The 18,853-nt window shown below is 34.3% G+C and overlaps 3 protein-coding genes across 4 annotated transcripts; all 3 read left to right on the forward strand.

Moving 5' to 3' along the window:
- The first annotated feature begins 1,290 nt into the window (after window positions 1–1,290).
- On the forward strand, window positions 1,291–6,138 carry LOC18040264 (auxin response factor 1). The gene is made up of 13 exons (XM_024185186.1): window positions 1,291–1,468; window positions 1,604–1,621; window positions 2,439–2,536; window positions 3,219–3,334; window positions 3,641–3,736; window positions 3,860–3,916; window positions 4,049–4,201; window positions 4,305–4,389; window positions 4,587–4,677; window positions 4,773–4,937; window positions 5,224–5,343; window positions 5,424–5,499; window positions 5,764–6,138. Exons 3-13 carry the CDS (start codon window positions 2,479–2,481, stop codon window positions 6,136–6,138), a joined length of 1,392 nt encoding a protein of 463 aa, XP_024040954.1. The 5' UTR covers window positions 1,291–1,468; window positions 1,604–1,621; window positions 2,439–2,478.
- A 46-nt stretch (window positions 6,139–6,184) lies between these two features.
- On the forward strand, window positions 6,185–11,659 carry LOC112098267 (mitogen-activated protein kinase kinase kinase 1-like). Its single transcript, XM_024184120.1, has 10 exons — window positions 6,185–6,494; window positions 6,613–6,746; window positions 7,407–7,491; window positions 7,652–7,714; window positions 8,369–8,526; window positions 9,563–9,635; window positions 9,711–9,770; window positions 10,345–10,455; window positions 10,619–10,791; window positions 11,290–11,659. Exons 1-10 carry the CDS (start codon window positions 6,315–6,317, stop codon window positions 11,309–11,311), a joined length of 1,059 nt encoding a protein of 352 aa, XP_024039888.1. The 5' UTR covers window positions 6,185–6,314; the 3' UTR covers window positions 11,312–11,659.
- Window positions 11,660–11,689: 30 nt separating this feature from the next.
- Window positions 11,690–13,179, forward strand: LOC112098268. 2 transcript variants are annotated; one of them, XM_024184123.1, is made up of 3 exons: window positions 11,690–12,258; window positions 12,545–12,724; window positions 12,962–13,179. In XM_024184123.1, the coding sequence occupies exons 1-3, from the start codon at window positions 11,956–11,958 to the stop codon at window positions 13,070–13,072; spliced, it is 594 nt and encodes a 197-aa protein (XP_024039891.1). In that variant the 5' UTR covers window positions 11,690–11,955; the 3' UTR covers window positions 13,073–13,179. The 2 variants fall into 2 exon arrangements, with proteins under 2 accessions (XP_024039891.1, XP_024039890.1); XM_024184122.1 differs by having other exon boundaries at window positions 12,545–13,179.
- Window positions 13,180–18,853: the final 5,674 nt, after the last annotated feature.

The following is an 18,853-nucleotide window of genomic DNA, read 5'->3' on the forward strand; positions in this document are numbered from 1 at the left end:
CAATTGTGAGTTTTACATTAAATCTTCAAATTAATTATATATTGTCACTCTTTCCTATTTTGCTTGAAATTTCTATTTAATAAAATTACGAAAAGTCGATAATGAATGGTTTAAGATACATAGGTAAGATAAACTTTAAAAGTCTAATGAAACATTCCTATGAATGTGGGTTTCGTATGCATGTTCATATATTTTATTGAATTTTGTGTTATTAAACGAAATATGTTATTCAAGTGAAAATGTGAGAATATTTAAAACTATAAGGGTGGTCATTGAAATTTTTCATACTTCTACCAACTCAACGGTCCAACAGTTTTTTAAAGAATTCCCAACAGTTTAGCCACTTTATGAACCGGTTATGTTATTTTAAAAATAATTAAAATTTTTTATTAATAAATATAATGTAATATTGCTTACATTATTAATACTGTAAAAAAATTACAGTATCATAAAGGGATACTTTTAAAAATAATGAGGTCTCTGTCTAACCATACCGTGAAACCATGAAGATGTCCACTCTCTAACTTTCCCTTGTTATTTATTTTGGAATGAAAACTGACCGAATGAAAGGGCAAAAGTAGTTAATTTTCTGCAGGTAAAAGGGCAAAAAAGTACTTTTGTGCCAATATTAATTAAAACATTAATTCAAGTGACGAATAAAGTAAGGGAGGGATTATTATTATGTTGCGCGTGAACAAAGGGACAGCAGCGAGAAGCTGTAGGGGACTCTTCAGGCAAACAGCTCACTGGAATTGGATCTTACATTTATTTTTTAAATTTAATTAAATGAAAATGCGAGAAAGTGAATGGCGTGCGCATTACGCACCTACCCCAACTTTATGGTCATTTGATGCTCCACCACCAATTATTAGAGCAGTGCTAGCGTCAGTCCCTTTGGGAGCGGCTGACGCAGTCGCTGCTTCTAGGGGGGACAAGTGTTCTTTTTCTTCTTTTGTGCTTCATTAAATGATGGATTATAGGACCCACCTATATATACCAAGTCAATGATGGATTATTGAAATCTATGTATCAAAAGAAAGTTTTTTTTATTTATATACTCTTTCTGTAAATTATAGTTTTTCTACCAAATTATATAATTCATCATTAAAATGGAAGAGATAATATCACATTTATATAGAGTTTTTATCTAATGAGAATATTTTATTTTAATAAAATAAAAATATCACTATATATATTCATTAGAATTGGATTTTTTTTTAAAATTTAATTAATTGAAAGAGTGAGAAAGTTGAAGAAGTATGCGCATTAAACGGAAGAAGAGAGAGAGAGAAAGAGCGTGTAACAGAAACAGAGACAGTAGTGGTCGGGTGACTCGTGTCGGCTTCGACCAAACATTGACGATATATTCGTTCACATATTTTTATTGCAATTCATATTTTAACAAAAATATTCATTTACTTCCATCTCATTCGATCTGCTCGATCCACAGCCCTAATTCAGCTCGCAGGTACCCTCTTGCTTTTCCTTTCCTATGCTTCAGATTTAGTTTCTTTTTAAAATTTTCTAGTTCCTGCTTGGGTGCTGAGAAAATGGAAGAAAAAATTCATTTACTTCCATCTCATTCGATCTGCTCGATCCACAGCTCTAATTCAGCTCGCAGGTACCCTCTTGCTTTTCCTTTCCTATGCTTCAGATTTAGTTTCTTTTTAAAATTTTCTAGTTCCTGCTTGGGTGCTGAGAAAATGGAAGAAAATGATGGATTTTTAGTGAAACCTTGTGCTGTTATTAATTTATTCGCTTGCCCATTACATGTTTTTGCGTTTTGAGTGTAGATATGCTGTTAATTAGTGAAGGTAAGTCCTGGTTTTCACCCAACCGAAAAGTTTTTCTTTCTTTTTTTTGGGTTTTTATTATTAGATCCTAAATCATTTCTTGCTTTGTTCATCTCATGTTTTTGTGTTACTTTTAGTGAATCGTTTTTGTAAAATCACGATCTGGGTTTTACCCTTTTTTTTGTTTTGCATTGAAAGTTGTTTACTTCTTTTTTTTTTTTTTGAAGAGAGTTGTGTACTTCTTTTGTTTTGTAGTATCCTATATTTTGATTATATTTATCAACTTTTTTCATGAAAATTTGCTGTTTTTATGCTAGAAAGTGATGAAAAGTTTCATTTCTGTCACACTTTTTTTCTTCAGAGGTGCATAATTATTTCCCTGACAAATTGGCGTTAAAGGTTAAAAGCCAGCTTTTTTATTTTGGCTCATTAAAGGCTTAAAGCAGGGCTAGACTGACACATTAAAGAGAGTTACTAGAGCCGTTGGTTAGATAAATCTGAACAACCTGTGACAATAACAAGTCGTAGAAGTAAATGCAGCATTTTAAGGCAATTTTAGTTGATGGTTTTTGTTGCTGAGAATCTTGTAGTGGGTTTGTTTTCAGTACAGCATAGTCCCTTTTAACTTGGGGCTTTTGTTTGTAGGTTGATCAAGTGACTCATAAGGGTTTGTTGTGCTTCTGTTATGTCATTTGCGGCTGCGGCAGTGCCTTTGAATCATGCCTCTGGAGGTCCCCCTACAGGTTTGCTTCAATATTTGTGATTTATTGATGATTCATTAGTGTCAAATGATGTACTGTTCATTGGCGTCTTTTTGTATTGGTTGTATTAATTTCAAATTAGTGATGGAATCTGACTGAGGCAAACGGGTTACAGGGCTAATGTTTGTTTGCACCTGATGTAGTCTATGACTTGCACCATGGCTTATGTAACTACAATTCTTCAGCAGTTTCTTAATTGTTGCAGTTAATTGTGTTTGGTTGTTCTCAAGAACAGTTCTTTGATTCTGAGAGCATGCTTTTATCATAATCGTTTCAATATAGAAGCTAGAAGATTCTTTTGGGTACACAGCACACAGTATCAGATGATTCACATTTGTTTTTCTTAGATATGAAAGTTATTATTATTCTTTTCAAACTTTTGAATCCTAACCGGACCAATATTGTGTGACAGTGCGCTTTCTTATGAATTTACGGTTTTGAACTTTTGCTTTGATTTTGATCTGTACCCAATTTCATGATGGCTGATAAATGATAATAAGGTATATTTTGTCGGGGACTGGGATAGTAATTTTGTCTTCATGTCATCGCAGTGTGTTGTATTTTATGATCTCATTGATATGTTTGGGCGGTTTGTGTTTTGCTCTCTTTCTTCCTGTCCCAGCTTCATTTTCTGCTTACTTTGCCCTTTGTGTTCACTTTATAGGGGGATCCAATGATGCACTGTACAGGGAATTATGGCATGCCTGTGCTGGACCTCTTGCAACCCTTCCTTGTGAAGGGCAGCGAGTTTATTACTTTCCGCAAGGTCACATGGAACAGGTTTGTTGACCTTTAACTGGAATCTGTCTCTGTTTGAGTGTTCTTTTAGTTTATATGAGTTTACTATTATAGAATGACAAATATGAATACCCTATTAAAAATTGCCAAACACAAAAAATGGAAAAAAAAAAAAAAGAAAAGAAAATGACCAAAGTGTAGAAAACACTCAACTTGTTTAACAGAAGAATATAATGTGAAAATATCTATCTATCACCATTTGCAGGTTAAAAATTTTTTTCTTTCAATGTCGTAGGGACAAGAAAGTTTCAATCATGTTATAACTAATGCTATTTTTCAAATTTCCAGCTTGAAGCATCGATGCATCAGGAGTTGGAGCAGCAAATGCCCTCATTTAATCTGCCATCTAAAATTCTGTGTAAAGTGGTTAATGTTCAGCGACGGGTGAGTTATCTCATGATCATTCTATTATTTTTTGGGGAGCATGTCATTGTTCTTGAGCTCTGTTAAAAAGTTGTTTCCATTTCTAAGTCCTTACTTCAGTTGCTCTTTTTGCTTTGACTGTAGGCTGAACCTGAAACGGATGAAGTTTATGCACAAATAACTCTGTTGCCTGAACCTGATGTAAGCTTTCTTCCTTTTGCTCTAATCTTTTAATTAGCTGATTTAGAAACTACTAAATTTGTTAGCTTGTTATAGTTGCTTGCAATTCTTACAGTTTCTTTCTTTCATGTCTGTCTGTGTTAATTTCACCAGCAAAGCGAGGTTACCAGCCCAGATCCCCCCATCCCAGAGCCTGAAAAGTGCACCGTTCATTCATTCTGTAAGACATTAACTGCATCTGATACGAGCACCCATGGTGGGTTCTCCGTTCTTCATAGGCATGCAGATGATTGTCTCCCCCCATTGGTTAGCTTCAACTGTGAATCCATCATTTTTGTGTCAGATACTACAGGATGATATGTTGTATTTACAGCTTGCTTGACCTGCCTGTCTCCCTTGATCATTTCAGGATATGTCCCGGCAGCCACCTTGGCAGGAACTAGTTGCAACTGATCTGCACGGGAATGAATGGAATTTTCGGCACATTTTCCGAGGTTTGGCTCCAACTTCTCTGACTTGATATAACACTTTGTTGCTTAAGTTGAAGCAGAAACATTGCTGCAACATGCTTATTTTTAAAGTTTGCCAGGTTCATGTATTTTGTTAAATATTTTATCCAATGTATTATAAATTACACATGGTTTCTGGAAATTTGAGGATTTTGATACAAAGTCAAGGTTTCCTATCACAGATCAACCAAGGCGTCACTTGCTCACCATTGGGTGGAGTGTGTTTGTTAGTTCCAAGAAATTGGTAGCAGGCGATGCATTCATATTTCTGAGGCAAGTACTGGTATATCAAATAGGAAACGAAGTATGTTCTGTTTCGTTGCTTTGTTTCCTATATTTATCGTGTTCGCTATTGATAACTGTTTCAGAGGGGAAAATGAGGAGCTGCGTGTTGGGGTAAGGAGGCACATGAGACAGCAGACAAATATGCCATCTTCAGTTATATCTAGTCATAGTATGCATCTTGGCGTACTTGCAATTGCTTCTCATGCCATTGCAACTGGAACTCTCTTTTCAATCTTCTACAAACCAAGGTATTTTCCTTTGTGCAATTTGAAGTTTGACGAGTGAAACATTTCCAATTTCTGAATTGAAAGAGAGTAAAACTTAGGACTAAATGCCCAAAACTCAATGTAAAGGCATGAAATTTTTTTTTAAAGATGTTGTCTTACAAACATCGAAATTTGCCAGCACTTCTATAGTTTGGGCTTCTTTTTTAAAAAATCCCTCTATGTTCTATCATGCTATGTATTTTTCGAATTATCATTATTAATATTTTTCAATAAAATATTTTTGACATAAAATATAATTATGTGCCAGAACTAGCCGGTCTGAGTTCATTGTAAGTGTTAACAAGTATCTTGAAGCTAAAAAACACAAGCTTTCTGTTGGGATGGGGTTCAAGATGACATTTGAGGGTGAGGAAGTTCCTGAACAAAGGTAACCTTCCTTTCTAATTTATTTTTGTAGAAGAGGAAGTTAAATAACATTTATTAACCAATTTTATCATCGTTCCACAGGTTCAGTGGTACTATAGTCGGAGTTGGGGATTGTAAAAGTTCAGTCTGGCCAGATTCAGAGTGGAGATCCTTAAAGGTTAGCAAGTTCTTTTCCCATACACCAACTTAGTTTTGAATTCATTCAAAGAATTTACTAAGGTGGCCATTCCAATATTCCACTCAGTTTTATCCACACTTTTATACTAATCAAATTAAATAGTGGCTTTTAAAATTACTAATTTTTTAGAAGATTAGGTGTTTGTTTCCTTTGTAACCGGTCAAATATTTCTGTGTTTTGAATTTTGGCGGGGGGAACTCTGTGTGGCCTGGTTGACTTTATCATGTTTCAATTTTATGTTAGGTTCAATGGGATGAACCTTCATCAATCTTGCGACCAGATAGAGTATCATCGTGGGAATTGGAGCCACTTGTTGCAACTACAACTACTACAAATGCTCAACCAGCACAAAGGAACAAACGGTCACGACCACCTGTTTTACCATCACCAGCTGCATGGGATGAACCTTCATCAATCTTGCGACCAGATAGAGTATCATCGTGGGAATTGGAGCCACTTGTTGCAACTACAACTACTACAAATGCTCAAACAGCACAAAGGAACAAACGGTCACGACCACCTGTTTCACCATCGCCAGCTGCAGATATCTCTGTCCTGGGTATTATAGCTTTAGATATGATGCATCTTGTTCTTATTCTTCTTTACTTCAGTTGCTAATCTTGTCTTTCTGTATTTATGTGGAAAACCGTGCAGAAAATTTAACAGAATCATTTGCTCCAGTTGTGAACAAAGAATCCAGTGAAAAGAGACAGGGCAATGGGAACACCTGCAGGCAATTTGGCATTCCACACATTGACAACTCGAATGTAGAAGAAGCTTCGCCTGCTTTTACCATGTCTGGAGCAATGGGGGATGATCGAGCAATTCCATGTTTAGATGCAGACTCTGACCAGCATTCTGAACCATCAAATATTAATCGATCTGACGTTCCTTCTGTAAGTTGTGATGCAGAGAAATCGTGCCCGAGATCTCCTCAGGAGTCTCAAAGCAGGCAGATTCGAAGTTGCACAAAGGTAATATGGTTGCTTTCTGTTTTAACTTTCCTTTCTTAACAAGCTAGCATGCATTAGATAAGATCTCAGAAAGGGCTTTATTTTCCTTTTGAAATTTTAGTTTTTGTCTGCCCGACAGGCATCCTCTCTGTCTATGGAACCGGTTTATAATGTCTCTTCGAATGGGAAATTTAGAAGAAGAATAATGTCATGGCAAAAGGGTGAGCTTTTGGGAAGTGGGTCATTTGGGTCTGTGTATGAAGGCCTCACTGAGTAAGTGAATTCTGTTCCTGTATTAATGTTCTTGGAACTTGTGAAAAGGAGTTTAATTGTTCTGATTGTATTTCAATACCCATTTGGTTACATAGCCTTATTGATATGTACCTGCTGAAGGTTTTTAATGAGTTAAAGGATGTACAATGTTGGATTAGAAGGAAGTTTCTAGGAACTTATTGAATACTTTTTCTGCTTTCTGAAAGATACTACAGGAAAAGTGATAGACTTCATGATGAGAACTCAATGGGGTTTTGGGTATGCTACTTGTAAATCTACTCGTCTTATTTGTCAAGATAATCATGCAAGATGAATTCAATTTTGTTTTTGAGGCAGGGTAATTTGATGACGAGCTAGACTGAATGTTCTTTTGCATATTCTTACTTGAAACAATGAAGTTTTGCAACTATTTTACGTTTTACTTCTAAATATTTCTAAGATTTTGAGGTGTATTTTATTTGTTTTTGCAATGAGTCCATATTCTGAAAGTGGTTAGGATTATGTCTGTGTGGTCAGACTTACAATGATTAACTTGGCCTTGTTTACTATCTTTGATGTGCATGTTTATGTGCAAACGTCCATGAGCATATACTTTTTTTTTTTTTTTTGGGGGGGGGGGGGGGGGGGCAACTTCTCTAATGCTTTCTGGTTTGTTTGCAGTGATGGATTCTTTTTTGCTGTGAAGGAGGTTTCTTTGCAGGATCAAGGAGCTCAGGGAAAGCAGAGCATTCTTCAACTTGAGCAGGTGGGATGATTAGTCTTGTCCTGCTGGAACTCCATTACATATTATTCTGTAGTCTTTTTCTCTGCTTTAAATTACAAATCATGCAGTTGCATATTTTTATCCCGCCTCTAAATAGCTACATGGAAGGATCATTTCTCTAATAATATGTTTATTGGCTCAGGAAATTTCTCTTTTGAGTCAGTTTGAACAAGACAACATAGTTCAATATCTTGGCACAGACAAGGTATGCGTCTATCCTCCGTGCTTGCTTTTTTTTTGCCTTTCATTTCCTCATAGTAATATTTGTGAAGTGAGGGTCAGAACTTTGTGCTTGTAATGACATTTATAGACTCCTAACACCTATGATTTTTCTGGAATTTGAAGCACTGTGAATTAATGCATGTTATTGACTTTAGCACTATTTGAATTTTTTTTTTCTCTTTTAAGTGAAATTATACTGTCATTGTCCTTATCATTAACACAATCAATTGGATTAAGTAGTCATACTTGACAGGAAATACTTCAGAATCAAAGTTTTATGCTACAATGAAATCGCCAGTATTCCCAAACTATCCATATACCCGTGGGGAACTCTATTATTGCCAGCTTTAATTTCTTCCTGCTACATTTAGTTGTGCAATTCATTATTATCTGGCATTTCAGTATATATAAACCTATCTTATTTGTTAAAGTACACAAAGAACAAGGAACTTCCCACTAGTCCTAAATTTGAAGAAAAATGCAGTCCTGCTGCACACTTTGTGTGGCATATTAACTAATTTTTTGAATTTCTATGGAATTTGTCTCTGTTGTATTAAATTGTCCTTTTATATCTGGTTGTTTAGGTGTGCTTATTTCATTTCTGACTCTTTAATTCTAAGTCACCAAATGATCTCAGGATGAAAATAGGCTTTATATCTTCCTTGAGCTTGTAACGAAGGGTTCACTTGCAAATCTTTATCAAAAGTACCACTTGAGTGATTCTCAAGTCTCTTCATACACAAGGCAGATCCTGAATGGCTTAGTATATCTTCATGAGCGGAATGTGGTTCACAGGTGATATAATTGATTTGGCTGCTATTTTCTCAGTTCATTTTCCTTATCATGCTGTGTCCTCTCAATATTCCACATTTTATGTCAAGATGTCTCGGTGCAAATAGATGTAGCATTCATGATTGTTTATGCAGATAGGAAATCAGTTCTTTCTCTTGCTGTTTGTTTGCAATATGTTATTATTTATACCATTCGTTTTCTTTCCAAAAATGCAGATTTTTGGAGCTCAATCTTTAAAACTAGTCTGGAAACCTGCATATTGTTAAGCATTTCTATTGCTGATACTTTGTATATAATTTCGTGATGGTATTAGAAATAAGATGTTGCAGAGGAAAGGTTGAGAAAATTGGTAGAAACAAAGAGAAAAAGGTAAAAGCGTACAGAAATAACAAAAGAGCATTTAAAGTTGTAGGATGTTTTGTAAACAGCTAACCATGTTGAATATGCATTTTGAAGAAATAGTTGCAATCATAACCATTTACAGATAGTTTTAATCCCTCACAAGGAAAATTACATTCTCAGTTGCTGCAAATCATGGATATTGGTTTCATTCAAGGTTAAACAGAAGATAGCAATAACAGAGGTTGTTATTTGGAATTGAGGGAAAGTTTGCTTAACTGTTATCATCTTGCAAGTGTTAATCATAACTTAGCAGCTGCAGAGTTTCAACAGAATAATAATCTAGTATCTTCTTAGTGCATGTACTGGGGATGAATTTATAGACAAGGTAAATCTCAGTTGATGAGAGTAAGAAATTCTTCTCTCAGCAAAATGTTATCAAAATGCTCATTCAGATAGCTCACTGATTGTTTACAGACTTACGAAAATTGTTAAAAAGCGTGTGGTGAATAAATAGCTTGTGTGAATTATTTTTTAAAGAGAAAAATTGAAATGCATTTCCAGGCTGGGTACATAGCTGGTCTATTTTTTGGGCTACTATAATTGTGGCAGGTGAACTTAGCAATGACACTTGAAAGTTGCTTTTGTTATACTATTTTAAGTATGTCTCTTTTAAAATTTGCCTCTTTTCATTTTCAAGGGATATCAAATGTGCAAATATATTGGTAGATGCTAGTGGATCAGTAAAACTTGCGGATTTTGGGTTGGCAAAGGTAGTTAATCTCTCCCCTTCTTTGTAAAACTCATGAATGCTACTGAATTTAATGCAATATATTTGATCTTTTCAGGCAACTACAATGAATGATCTCAAATCCTGTAAAGGAACACCATTCTGGATGGCCCCTGAGGTTTTCCTCTTCTGTTGTAGTCTGATTTATATAGACAAAATCTGATCTATTTGCTGAATGTCCCTCATTCACAATCGAATTTGCATGGTCTAAAGGTTTAACTGATCTACTTGTTTATAACCATTGATATCTTGGTCATTGTCAAATTTGAGAGCTCTGGGACACATAAAATCTAATTTTTTTCAACCTTTTAGCTTGACATGTTTGCAGCAGTTTTTAGGAGGTTAATTTTTGAATTTGACACTACTGTGTTTCTATAGCTTGCTTTTGTATAGCTTTAAAGATTGCAAATCAGATCCTCTACCTTCTTTCATTTGAATTTTGAAACATTATCTGCTCCCGTTCATTTGAAGTTGATGAGAAAAGGCCTCTCTTTAATTTAGATGTAGTTAATACTAGTCCTATAGTTGATATTGGTACACATTCATCAAAAATTATTGCCCAGACATAGGACCAAAAACCTGGAAACTGACTCATGGTAAAGAGTAAACATCTTTTCATATATCATATTGACACATACCGAAAATGTTTCTATTAGACATTTCAGGTTAACAAGATTAGTTTTGCTTCTTAGGTTGTAAATTCAAAGAATGACGGCTATGGACTAACTGCTGATATATGGAGCCTTGGGTGTACTGTGTTGGAGATGTTAACCCGTCGGCCTCCATACTCTCACTTGGAAGGCGTACGTAAAAAATTTTCATATATTAAAATTGATTTGCTTTCCCTACTTTTCCATGTTTTGTTTTATATGCCTGTTTTTTCTTGTTAAACATCTTGTGATTTGTAAAAGGTTGCATCAGTTTTGATATGGTGCTTAGTTGTTGCATAATTTTGTGTGTTGGCAGGTGCAAGCATTATTCAGGATAGGCAAGGGTGAACTTCCTTCAGTTCCCAGCTCATTATCGAGAGATGCCCGGGATTTTATTCTTAAATGCTTACAAGTTAACCCAAATGATCGGCCTACTGTAACTGAACTAATGGAGCATCCATTTGTAAAGAGGCCACTGCAAACTCCTAGGTGACTTCTCCTCATTATAACATTATGCAGTCTTGAAAGTTTGTGATTATGCTTTGGGGTTTACGTATATTCTAGAGGTAGTCTAGCGGCATCATCAAATTTAAATTGCAACCTTTAGTTGTAGCTTTGACTTCTTGTTTGGACTTAATATCATGGACATACTGAAAATAATTGTTAAATACATTTATAAACTATCCATTTGGGCTTGCAACTTCACTTTTCAAGCTTATAGGGAACTAAGAAATGGAGCTAGATTGTGATGCGTCCAACTGCCTTGGTGATCCAAATTCAGTGTGAAGGGAGTGAACAAGTTCCTCTAGATGTTTTAATGCAACCCCTTCCTGTTGATAACTGGACAAACCTTGAGAGATTATTGCTTTTTATACTGATTTGCTTTGAGGTTAACCTACAAGTCAACATTGTTATTGTGTCGTTTGGTTCTATATATTTTAGATTTGTGTTACTTTTCTTTATTTTGCATGCGTCCTTTGTTCGCAGGTGTGGCCAAGCCAATTGCTAGTTCTTTTAATAGCTTTGAGCTGAGGCACATGTGGTGTTAATACAATGCTAAGATCTCTTAATCTATGCTTATGCATAGGCTGAGAATCTGTTCATATGAAGAAGCAGATGATGTGTAAATATGTAATTAGATGTCGATATTTTGTGGTCTTGATAATCTGGAATCTTAAAATGGTGTTATAAGAAAGCAAATTGTTATCAATTGTTAGAGTATTTTTCATACACTACTTGATGCTGTGACACGGAGAAAACTGAAATGCCGTTACCTTGGAAATTTCTTCCGGACAAAGCATTGTAAATTTCAGTTTTAGCAGAAAAGCAATCCCTCTGCCTCTGCTTAGCCGCTCAACCTATTGTTTCATTTTCTTTTTTTCTTTTTTTATTTACCGAAAAGAGTAATACTATTTTTACGCATAAAATTGCATGTAAATTTGTACAACAGTACAAGATCACCCAAGACAAACACAAGATACTGAAAGATAAATTTACTGAGGTCATTAGTTTTTGCTTTAAAAAATTATTCATGGCTGCACGCAAGGACAAAGGAGAGGTTATTTTTTTTTTTCTTAATGGATAAAGAAAAGTCAGCAGTACTACGGAGTACAGGCACTTGTCGACAATCAACACCTCAATCCATTTGTCCAGATGAAAAAGGACAAATTAAATGACACGGAAATATCCATTGGTGGAGCTGAAAAAGATCAAATAAAAGAGACACCTGTTTGTTGTCTTATTGTCTGCAAAACAGTAAACACAAACAGAAACAGGAGAAGAAAATTTTTTAACAGCGCAATGAGAAAACAAATGGGCAAGTTATTGAATTCGAAGGACTTCGATGATGGTCAGAAAATTGGGTCGGGGAAGACCTTGAGAAGATGGGGATCTCCCTGCAATGGCCGCAGAAGCTTCCATAAGCTCGCCGATCTCGACGATCGACTCAAATTACAGGTGAATTATCCCTTTAATTTCTTTATTTTTTTTCAGTTATTAGTTAACTTATGATTCAAGTTAATTTGGGTTAGCTTTATTGATTTATTTATTTATTTTAATTATATAAGTAATTTTTGTATTTACTTTTTTAGTTGTGTGCCTAATTTCTTTGGGGTTAATGCCTAATGGGAAACTTTTAAAATCAACACTCAAGAATTTAAATGCAGACTGACGGGTAAAGGTGAATAGTACTAAATGATTGAATTTAGGATACCGAACTAAATGTCATCTCCGTGTGTTACAGGAACAAGTTACAGTTTCACCTGTCGTTCTAAAAGCGGTACTTCACTTTACAGAGAGTCCGAGTCTGCGTTCAAATGAAGATGTGCCATCAAGTGAATACATTGTGACCGTGGCTGCCACCGATGCCAGAATATTTCAAGAACCCGTTGATGACGTTGGATCCACCGTCAATGGCCTTGAGGTAATGATAATTTATACTGAAACTTTTATTCCTCAATTCAATTTTCAAATATCAAAGTATGCTCTTTTGATATTTGAAAATCCGAAAATCGCTCAAGTATCCATTTTCCTGTGTTTGTGTTTACTGTTTTAAGTTTTAGTACCAAGAGCTTTATATATGTTAATAGATGAGTTTGTGAGTAATGTTTCAGTGGCTTATGTTAGGAGTCTCACAATTTGATTTTTGTTTCATGGTTAGGGCCTAGAGGAGGCATTTGCCCCAATTTGCTCATTTGATTCAGATTCAAGTTTTGGTCTTAGGTGTTACAATTTCAATTACTTTGTATTCGAGTTGGATAAATACCTGTAATTTGGATTATAACTGCTCAGTATATATGTATTATCTTCGCTGAGTAGCTTTTTATTTATGGGGCTCGTTGAGGGGATTAAATGATGATGTTAGTCTTTTGGTGTCAAGTCATTTGATATTCTTGAAATTCATGAAACTTTTATTATGCCAATTAGAATAAATGAAGCTGTTTTGATTGGGTCACACGAGAAGCTTTTGATGTGCCAATTAATTATTATCATCTGGCATAAAGGTACACCATATGCTATGAATCTTTTCAAAAAGTGATTTTCATTATTATCATTATCATTATTATTATTTAACATAAAGATTTTATTATTATTATTAATTTTAAAGCATTAATAATGGGGTAATTATAGACCCTTAGATTTGTATGTTTACCCTTTAATCATAATCATCCAACTTCCTGTTGATCAAATTCACTGCAAAAGTCGCTTTTGTTCCTGCTACATAGCGGGCTTTTTTTATCAGAAGTTTTGCATGTAGCCGCCAGAAACTAGTTCAAATGGTCAATTAACAACAGCCGCTGTAATATAAGCGGACCCCAATTAACATCACCACGCAATCAACAGAACATCCCGCTAGCAGATGTACGGTGGACAATTATTTCCTCGTGGCTGAGGATTCATCTGAACCAAATGGACCCATATGTAATAAAAATAAATAAATAGATAACAAAAAAGCAGGAGAACAAACGGAAAATTTTATATTTTTCTGACAAAATAAAGAGATAGGTGGGGGCAGTGGAAAATTGACTTTTTGATGACTCTATGGTCCGCCATTAGAGAATAACTGCAACCAAATTATGTTTTTCACTTCAATTATTATTATTAGTGTTATTAATAATTAGGACTTCTTTATCAACACCAATCTCTCACTCAAATTCAACGGCCAAATTGTCGGGGGGTTGTGCTCGGCTGATCAAAAGCAAGTAGTATAGTTAGGGTTTAGTCTTGGATATAAGTTTAAGTATCTGGAATGGAATAATAGATAACGTCTTGCACACCCATGTTCTCTGTAATTTTCTTATTCACTTTTTAAAAAGTAATCCAGTTTGATGATAGAACTCAAATTTATAAGGAATTATTATCAAATCGATTAGAATAACAACAACAATTCAAATTAGCAAAGTGTTATAGAATAAACGATTCTTGTGAAGAATCCAATTTCGAATAAAACAATTTCACATATTGTATTTTATCTTTTCTCTTTTTACTTTCTTTTTTAAATTTAAAATAACCCTTTTAACCGTTTGTCAATTAGTTATATAATTTTAAAAATAATTAAAATTTTTATTAATAAAAATAATGTGCACCATTGATTAAATCTAATGGTATATATTTATGATATTATTAATAGTGTAAAAAAAATTGTAGCATTATACTGGGACCACAAAACTATCGTTTTCTCCTGAAAAATCTTGCCAACAAAATTAGCAGCCCCCACAATGGAGAGATTTATGTACCTTACATATTTATTTAGTTATCAGTTATCAAATTCATGATTATATTATTTTCTTGAAAATTATCTTCAAAGTTATTGTGTTCCACAACATATTTCCCAGATAGCCTTATAAAGTAATTCAATCTGGATGCTACAAAAAGATCACAAACCAAATATTTATATGTAATTAAGATTATCTTATGTGTGACTAAGTATATAATTACTCCTATTGAGAATCTATAAATGGTCCGATTGGTCTTGCGTGCACTTAATTTCGAGGGAATTAATATTTTATATGCAATCATAATCCTGATAAACTCACTATGGGTTTAATTGAATAGTGATGTGTTGATCCACATCTACGTTGTGATTGGTGCAACCGACCCAATCGATCAAGGCACTCCAGGACCAATATTTGACTCTAGGTTAATGGATCAACTATGAATTGGACTTATCAATCAAGACACCGAATGCATACTTTTTACTGTTATTTGTTATCTTTTGAGTTGACTTTTTAAAAATTAAATAAATTATTTTATCTCTATTAGTAAAAGATTAAATTTTAGTCTTTTGAGAGCAGAGGTTGAGAAGCTTTTTTAAAATGTTAAAATATCTAAAATACCCTTAACTAATTTAATAGTCTTATTTTATTCATTTTATAACATGACGTCAAATAATTTACACATTACAGTAATTTTACAATTATTAATAAAAGTTCTCATTGATAACTAAACAACTAATTTTTTTTAGGTTAAAATCTCCACTTGTAAAAGTTCTACTAACAAAAGTTCTACTTAAAAAAATTTTATTTGAAAAGTTATACCAAACAGAACCTTTAAGGCATATAACCAAATCCACAATGACAACTCAATCCATACCGGCATTAAGATATAGTTATGTGAAATAATTTGTTATTTATGGAGTAATCACAATTTTTTGTGTGATGATATCAAAAAATTTAGCCGACTCCTCTAGTAACTAAAAGTCTTGCAAGGGTTGGGACTTTCAGCACCATCTTAGTTATCACCAGTGATCGAGCCTAACCCAACACTTGAAACATTAAGATCTTAAATTCAATGAGTAGAAGACAAGCATTACAATTTTTCAAGATACATTCTATGGTATACATCTGGTTCATACGAAAATATGAAAAATAGTTAATTTATAAAATATATTATCATAACAAGATTTATTTTCTTATTAAATTAATCACATAGATTCATTTGATTTTAAAAATGGTTACATGGATACTTAAAAAAAATAAAAATGGTTACGTACTTACATAGACATTAGACACCATTCAATGAACCAAAAGGGATTTTATGGCAAAATAGATATGCAAAGAATATCTTGTACTGTGGAACCAAATTTTTATTATATATGATTGATATACATAGAAAAATTAGTTTCACAACTTTAATCGCCTTAAACCGGGTCTATACATTTCTTCTGAATTAGTCCCACAAAAAATCATCAACCTGTCGAGGTTATCTTATCTAGATCTCTCTGATTCTTCATTTTCTAGTCAAATACTATCAGAAATATTAGAGCTCTCGCCAACTAGGTGTCCTTGAATTATCAGAAAATTTAGATCTTCAACTGTCCAGAAGCCAAGTCTCGGAAATCTAGTTGAAAATTGTTAACCATCCTAAAAGCACTTGATTTTTTGTGTTGGCAGATGCAAGCATTATTCAGGATAGGCAGGGGTGAACTTCCTCCGGTTCCTAACTCATTATCGAGAGATGCCTGGGATTTTATTCTTAAATGCTTACATGTTAACCCAAACGATCGGCCTACTGCAGCTCAACTAATGGAGCATCCATTTGTAAAGAGGCCACTGCAAACTAGGTAACTTCCTTCTCCTCATTATAACATCATACAGCCTTGAAAGTTTCTGATCATCCTTTGGGGTTTATGTATACCTTAGAGGTAGTCTGGCAGCATCACGAAATTAAACAATTAACTGCAACCTGTAGTTCTAGGTTTGATTTCTTGTCTGGATTTAATATCATGGACATACTGAACGTAATTGTTAAATACAATTATAAAATATCCATTTGGGTTTGCAACTTCACCGTAAAGCTTATGGGGAAAGGAGCAAGATTCCGAAGCATCCAATGGCTGCCTTGGCGATCCCAATTCATAGTATGAAGGGAATGAACAAGTGCCTCTAGATGTTTTAATCCAACTCCTTCCTGTTGATAACTGGACAAACCTTGAGAGATTCACATTAGATCTGGCCACTTTGCTTTTTATACTGGTTTGCTTTGAGGTTAACCTGCATGATGACAAGGTTGTTGTGTCGTTTGGTTCTATATCCATTAGGAATAATTCTTTAGGGATACTGGGTTCATGATTATGATTTAATTTTATCTTATGAAAGATTTCTTATTGATTTTAGGCCGATGATATAGATACGTATTTGTTACTTAGGATGTTAGGAGGTAAGTAAACTAGATTTCTAAATGAATAACAATAAATAATATGTATATGTTTGACATGTTTAAAAAGCCTATTTTGGTATATATGGATATGGATTTATATGCTCTGCCCATGTATTTATATGATGTGTTGTTATGTGATTTGTGTGTTTATGGACATGGGCATATGTATGTGTGAATCTTTCATTAGCATTAGCATGGAAATGAATTATGTTTTCTGTTAAATGAGAAAGTGGATTTTAGGCAAAACGGAATTTGAAGAAAGAAAGTGAGTTTTACAGTTTTAGCTTGGATGCTTGAATTTGTTACTCATTTAGTGAAAGCCACTCCGGATGTTATATTATGGTTAAGAGATAAGTGGGTGAGGGACGTATTGACGTGAAGCTCAAAGTGTATGAAAGTCATGAAAGTTAAGTGAGTGTTCTACTAAGCAGTAATTGAATGAATGTAACTCAAGCAAGTGATTTGAAAGAAAATGTGAAAGCTTGAAAATGACAAAATGAGATTTTGATGATTTGTTTTACAATGTTTTCGAATACCATGGCATGTCATCCATTTGCATTATAGATACGTATGTATGTATTTTGGTATATGAAAAACTTATTTGCCTACTGAGTTTTGTACACATTATATTTTATTGTGATTCATCCCAAAATTAGGATTGATTCACGATGAGTCACAAGAAGAACTTGAATTGAGGGCGGCAGATGATTTGACATAAATTTTAAATTCTTCCGCTACAGTTTGTGTAATATCTTTGTATTTGAAGCTCAAATTTTTATGGATTGTAAAATGTTTATTTTTTTTATTTTTTTAGTATATATTTTTGAGTTGCAATTAGATTCACCCTGTGGAGTTTGGGGCGGGTTGTTTCAATCAGTACTTTGTAAATTTTATATGTTTATGAGAATCTGTTCATATGAAGCAAATTGAGTATAAATGTGCTGTTAGATGCTGACGTTTTGCGATCTTGACAATCTTAAACAGCTTTGGCTGTCGGGGAACTTAAAAATGAGCAAAAGGAAATTCATTGTATTATGATTGTTGATAACATACTTGTAGGAAATAAACAGATAACATAAAGACAAGGTGTTGTTTGATATTAACCAAGTGAATTCTTGTAATTGAATTTTAATTCTGTAAATTGAAAAGGGTAGTACAAACGGAGGTTACCCCTCCATTTGTAGCCGAATCAAGTGGTGTGTGATGTGCGGGCAGGACGCGGGAAGCTCATGCAAGTGATCGATGTGTGATGTGGCTTGTTATTTGGAATTCAGGAAAAGTTTGCTTAACTGTTATCATCTTGCAAGTGTTAATCATAACTTAGCAGCCACAAAGTTTCAACAGGATAATAATCTGATATCTTCTTAGTGCATGTACTGGGGATGAATTTATAGACAAGGCGAATCTGAGTTGAAGAGAGTAGGAAATTCTTCTCTCAGCAAAATGTTATAAAAATGCTCATTCAGATCGCTCACTGATTGTTATAAAAATCCTTTGGGGTTTATGTATATCCTAGAGGTAGTCTATCGGCATCATCAAATTTAAACTGCAACCTGTATTTGTAGATTTGACTTCTTGTTTGGGTTTAGTACCAGGGACATACTGAAAATAATTGTTAAATACATTTATAAAATATCCATTTGGGCTCGCAACTTCACATGCAAGCTTACGGGGAACTGAGAAATGGAGGAGCAAGATTGTGATGCATCCAACGGCGGCCTTGGTGATCCCAATTCACTGCATGAAGGGAATATACAAGTGCCTCTAGATGTTTTAATTCGACTCTTTCCTGTTGATAACAGGGCGAACCTTGAGAGATTCACATTAGATCTGGCTGCTTTGCTCTTTATACTAATTTGCTTTGAGGTTAACGTGCTTGTCGACATGGTTATTG

Source organism: Citrus clementina, unplaced genomic scaffold, assembly GCF_000493195.1.
Source record: "Citrus clementina cultivar Clemenules unplaced genomic scaffold, Citrus_clementina_v1.0 scaffold_5, whole genome shotgun sequence".
Taxonomy (NCBI): Eukaryota; Viridiplantae; Streptophyta; class Magnoliopsida; order Sapindales; family Rutaceae; genus Citrus; species Citrus x clementina.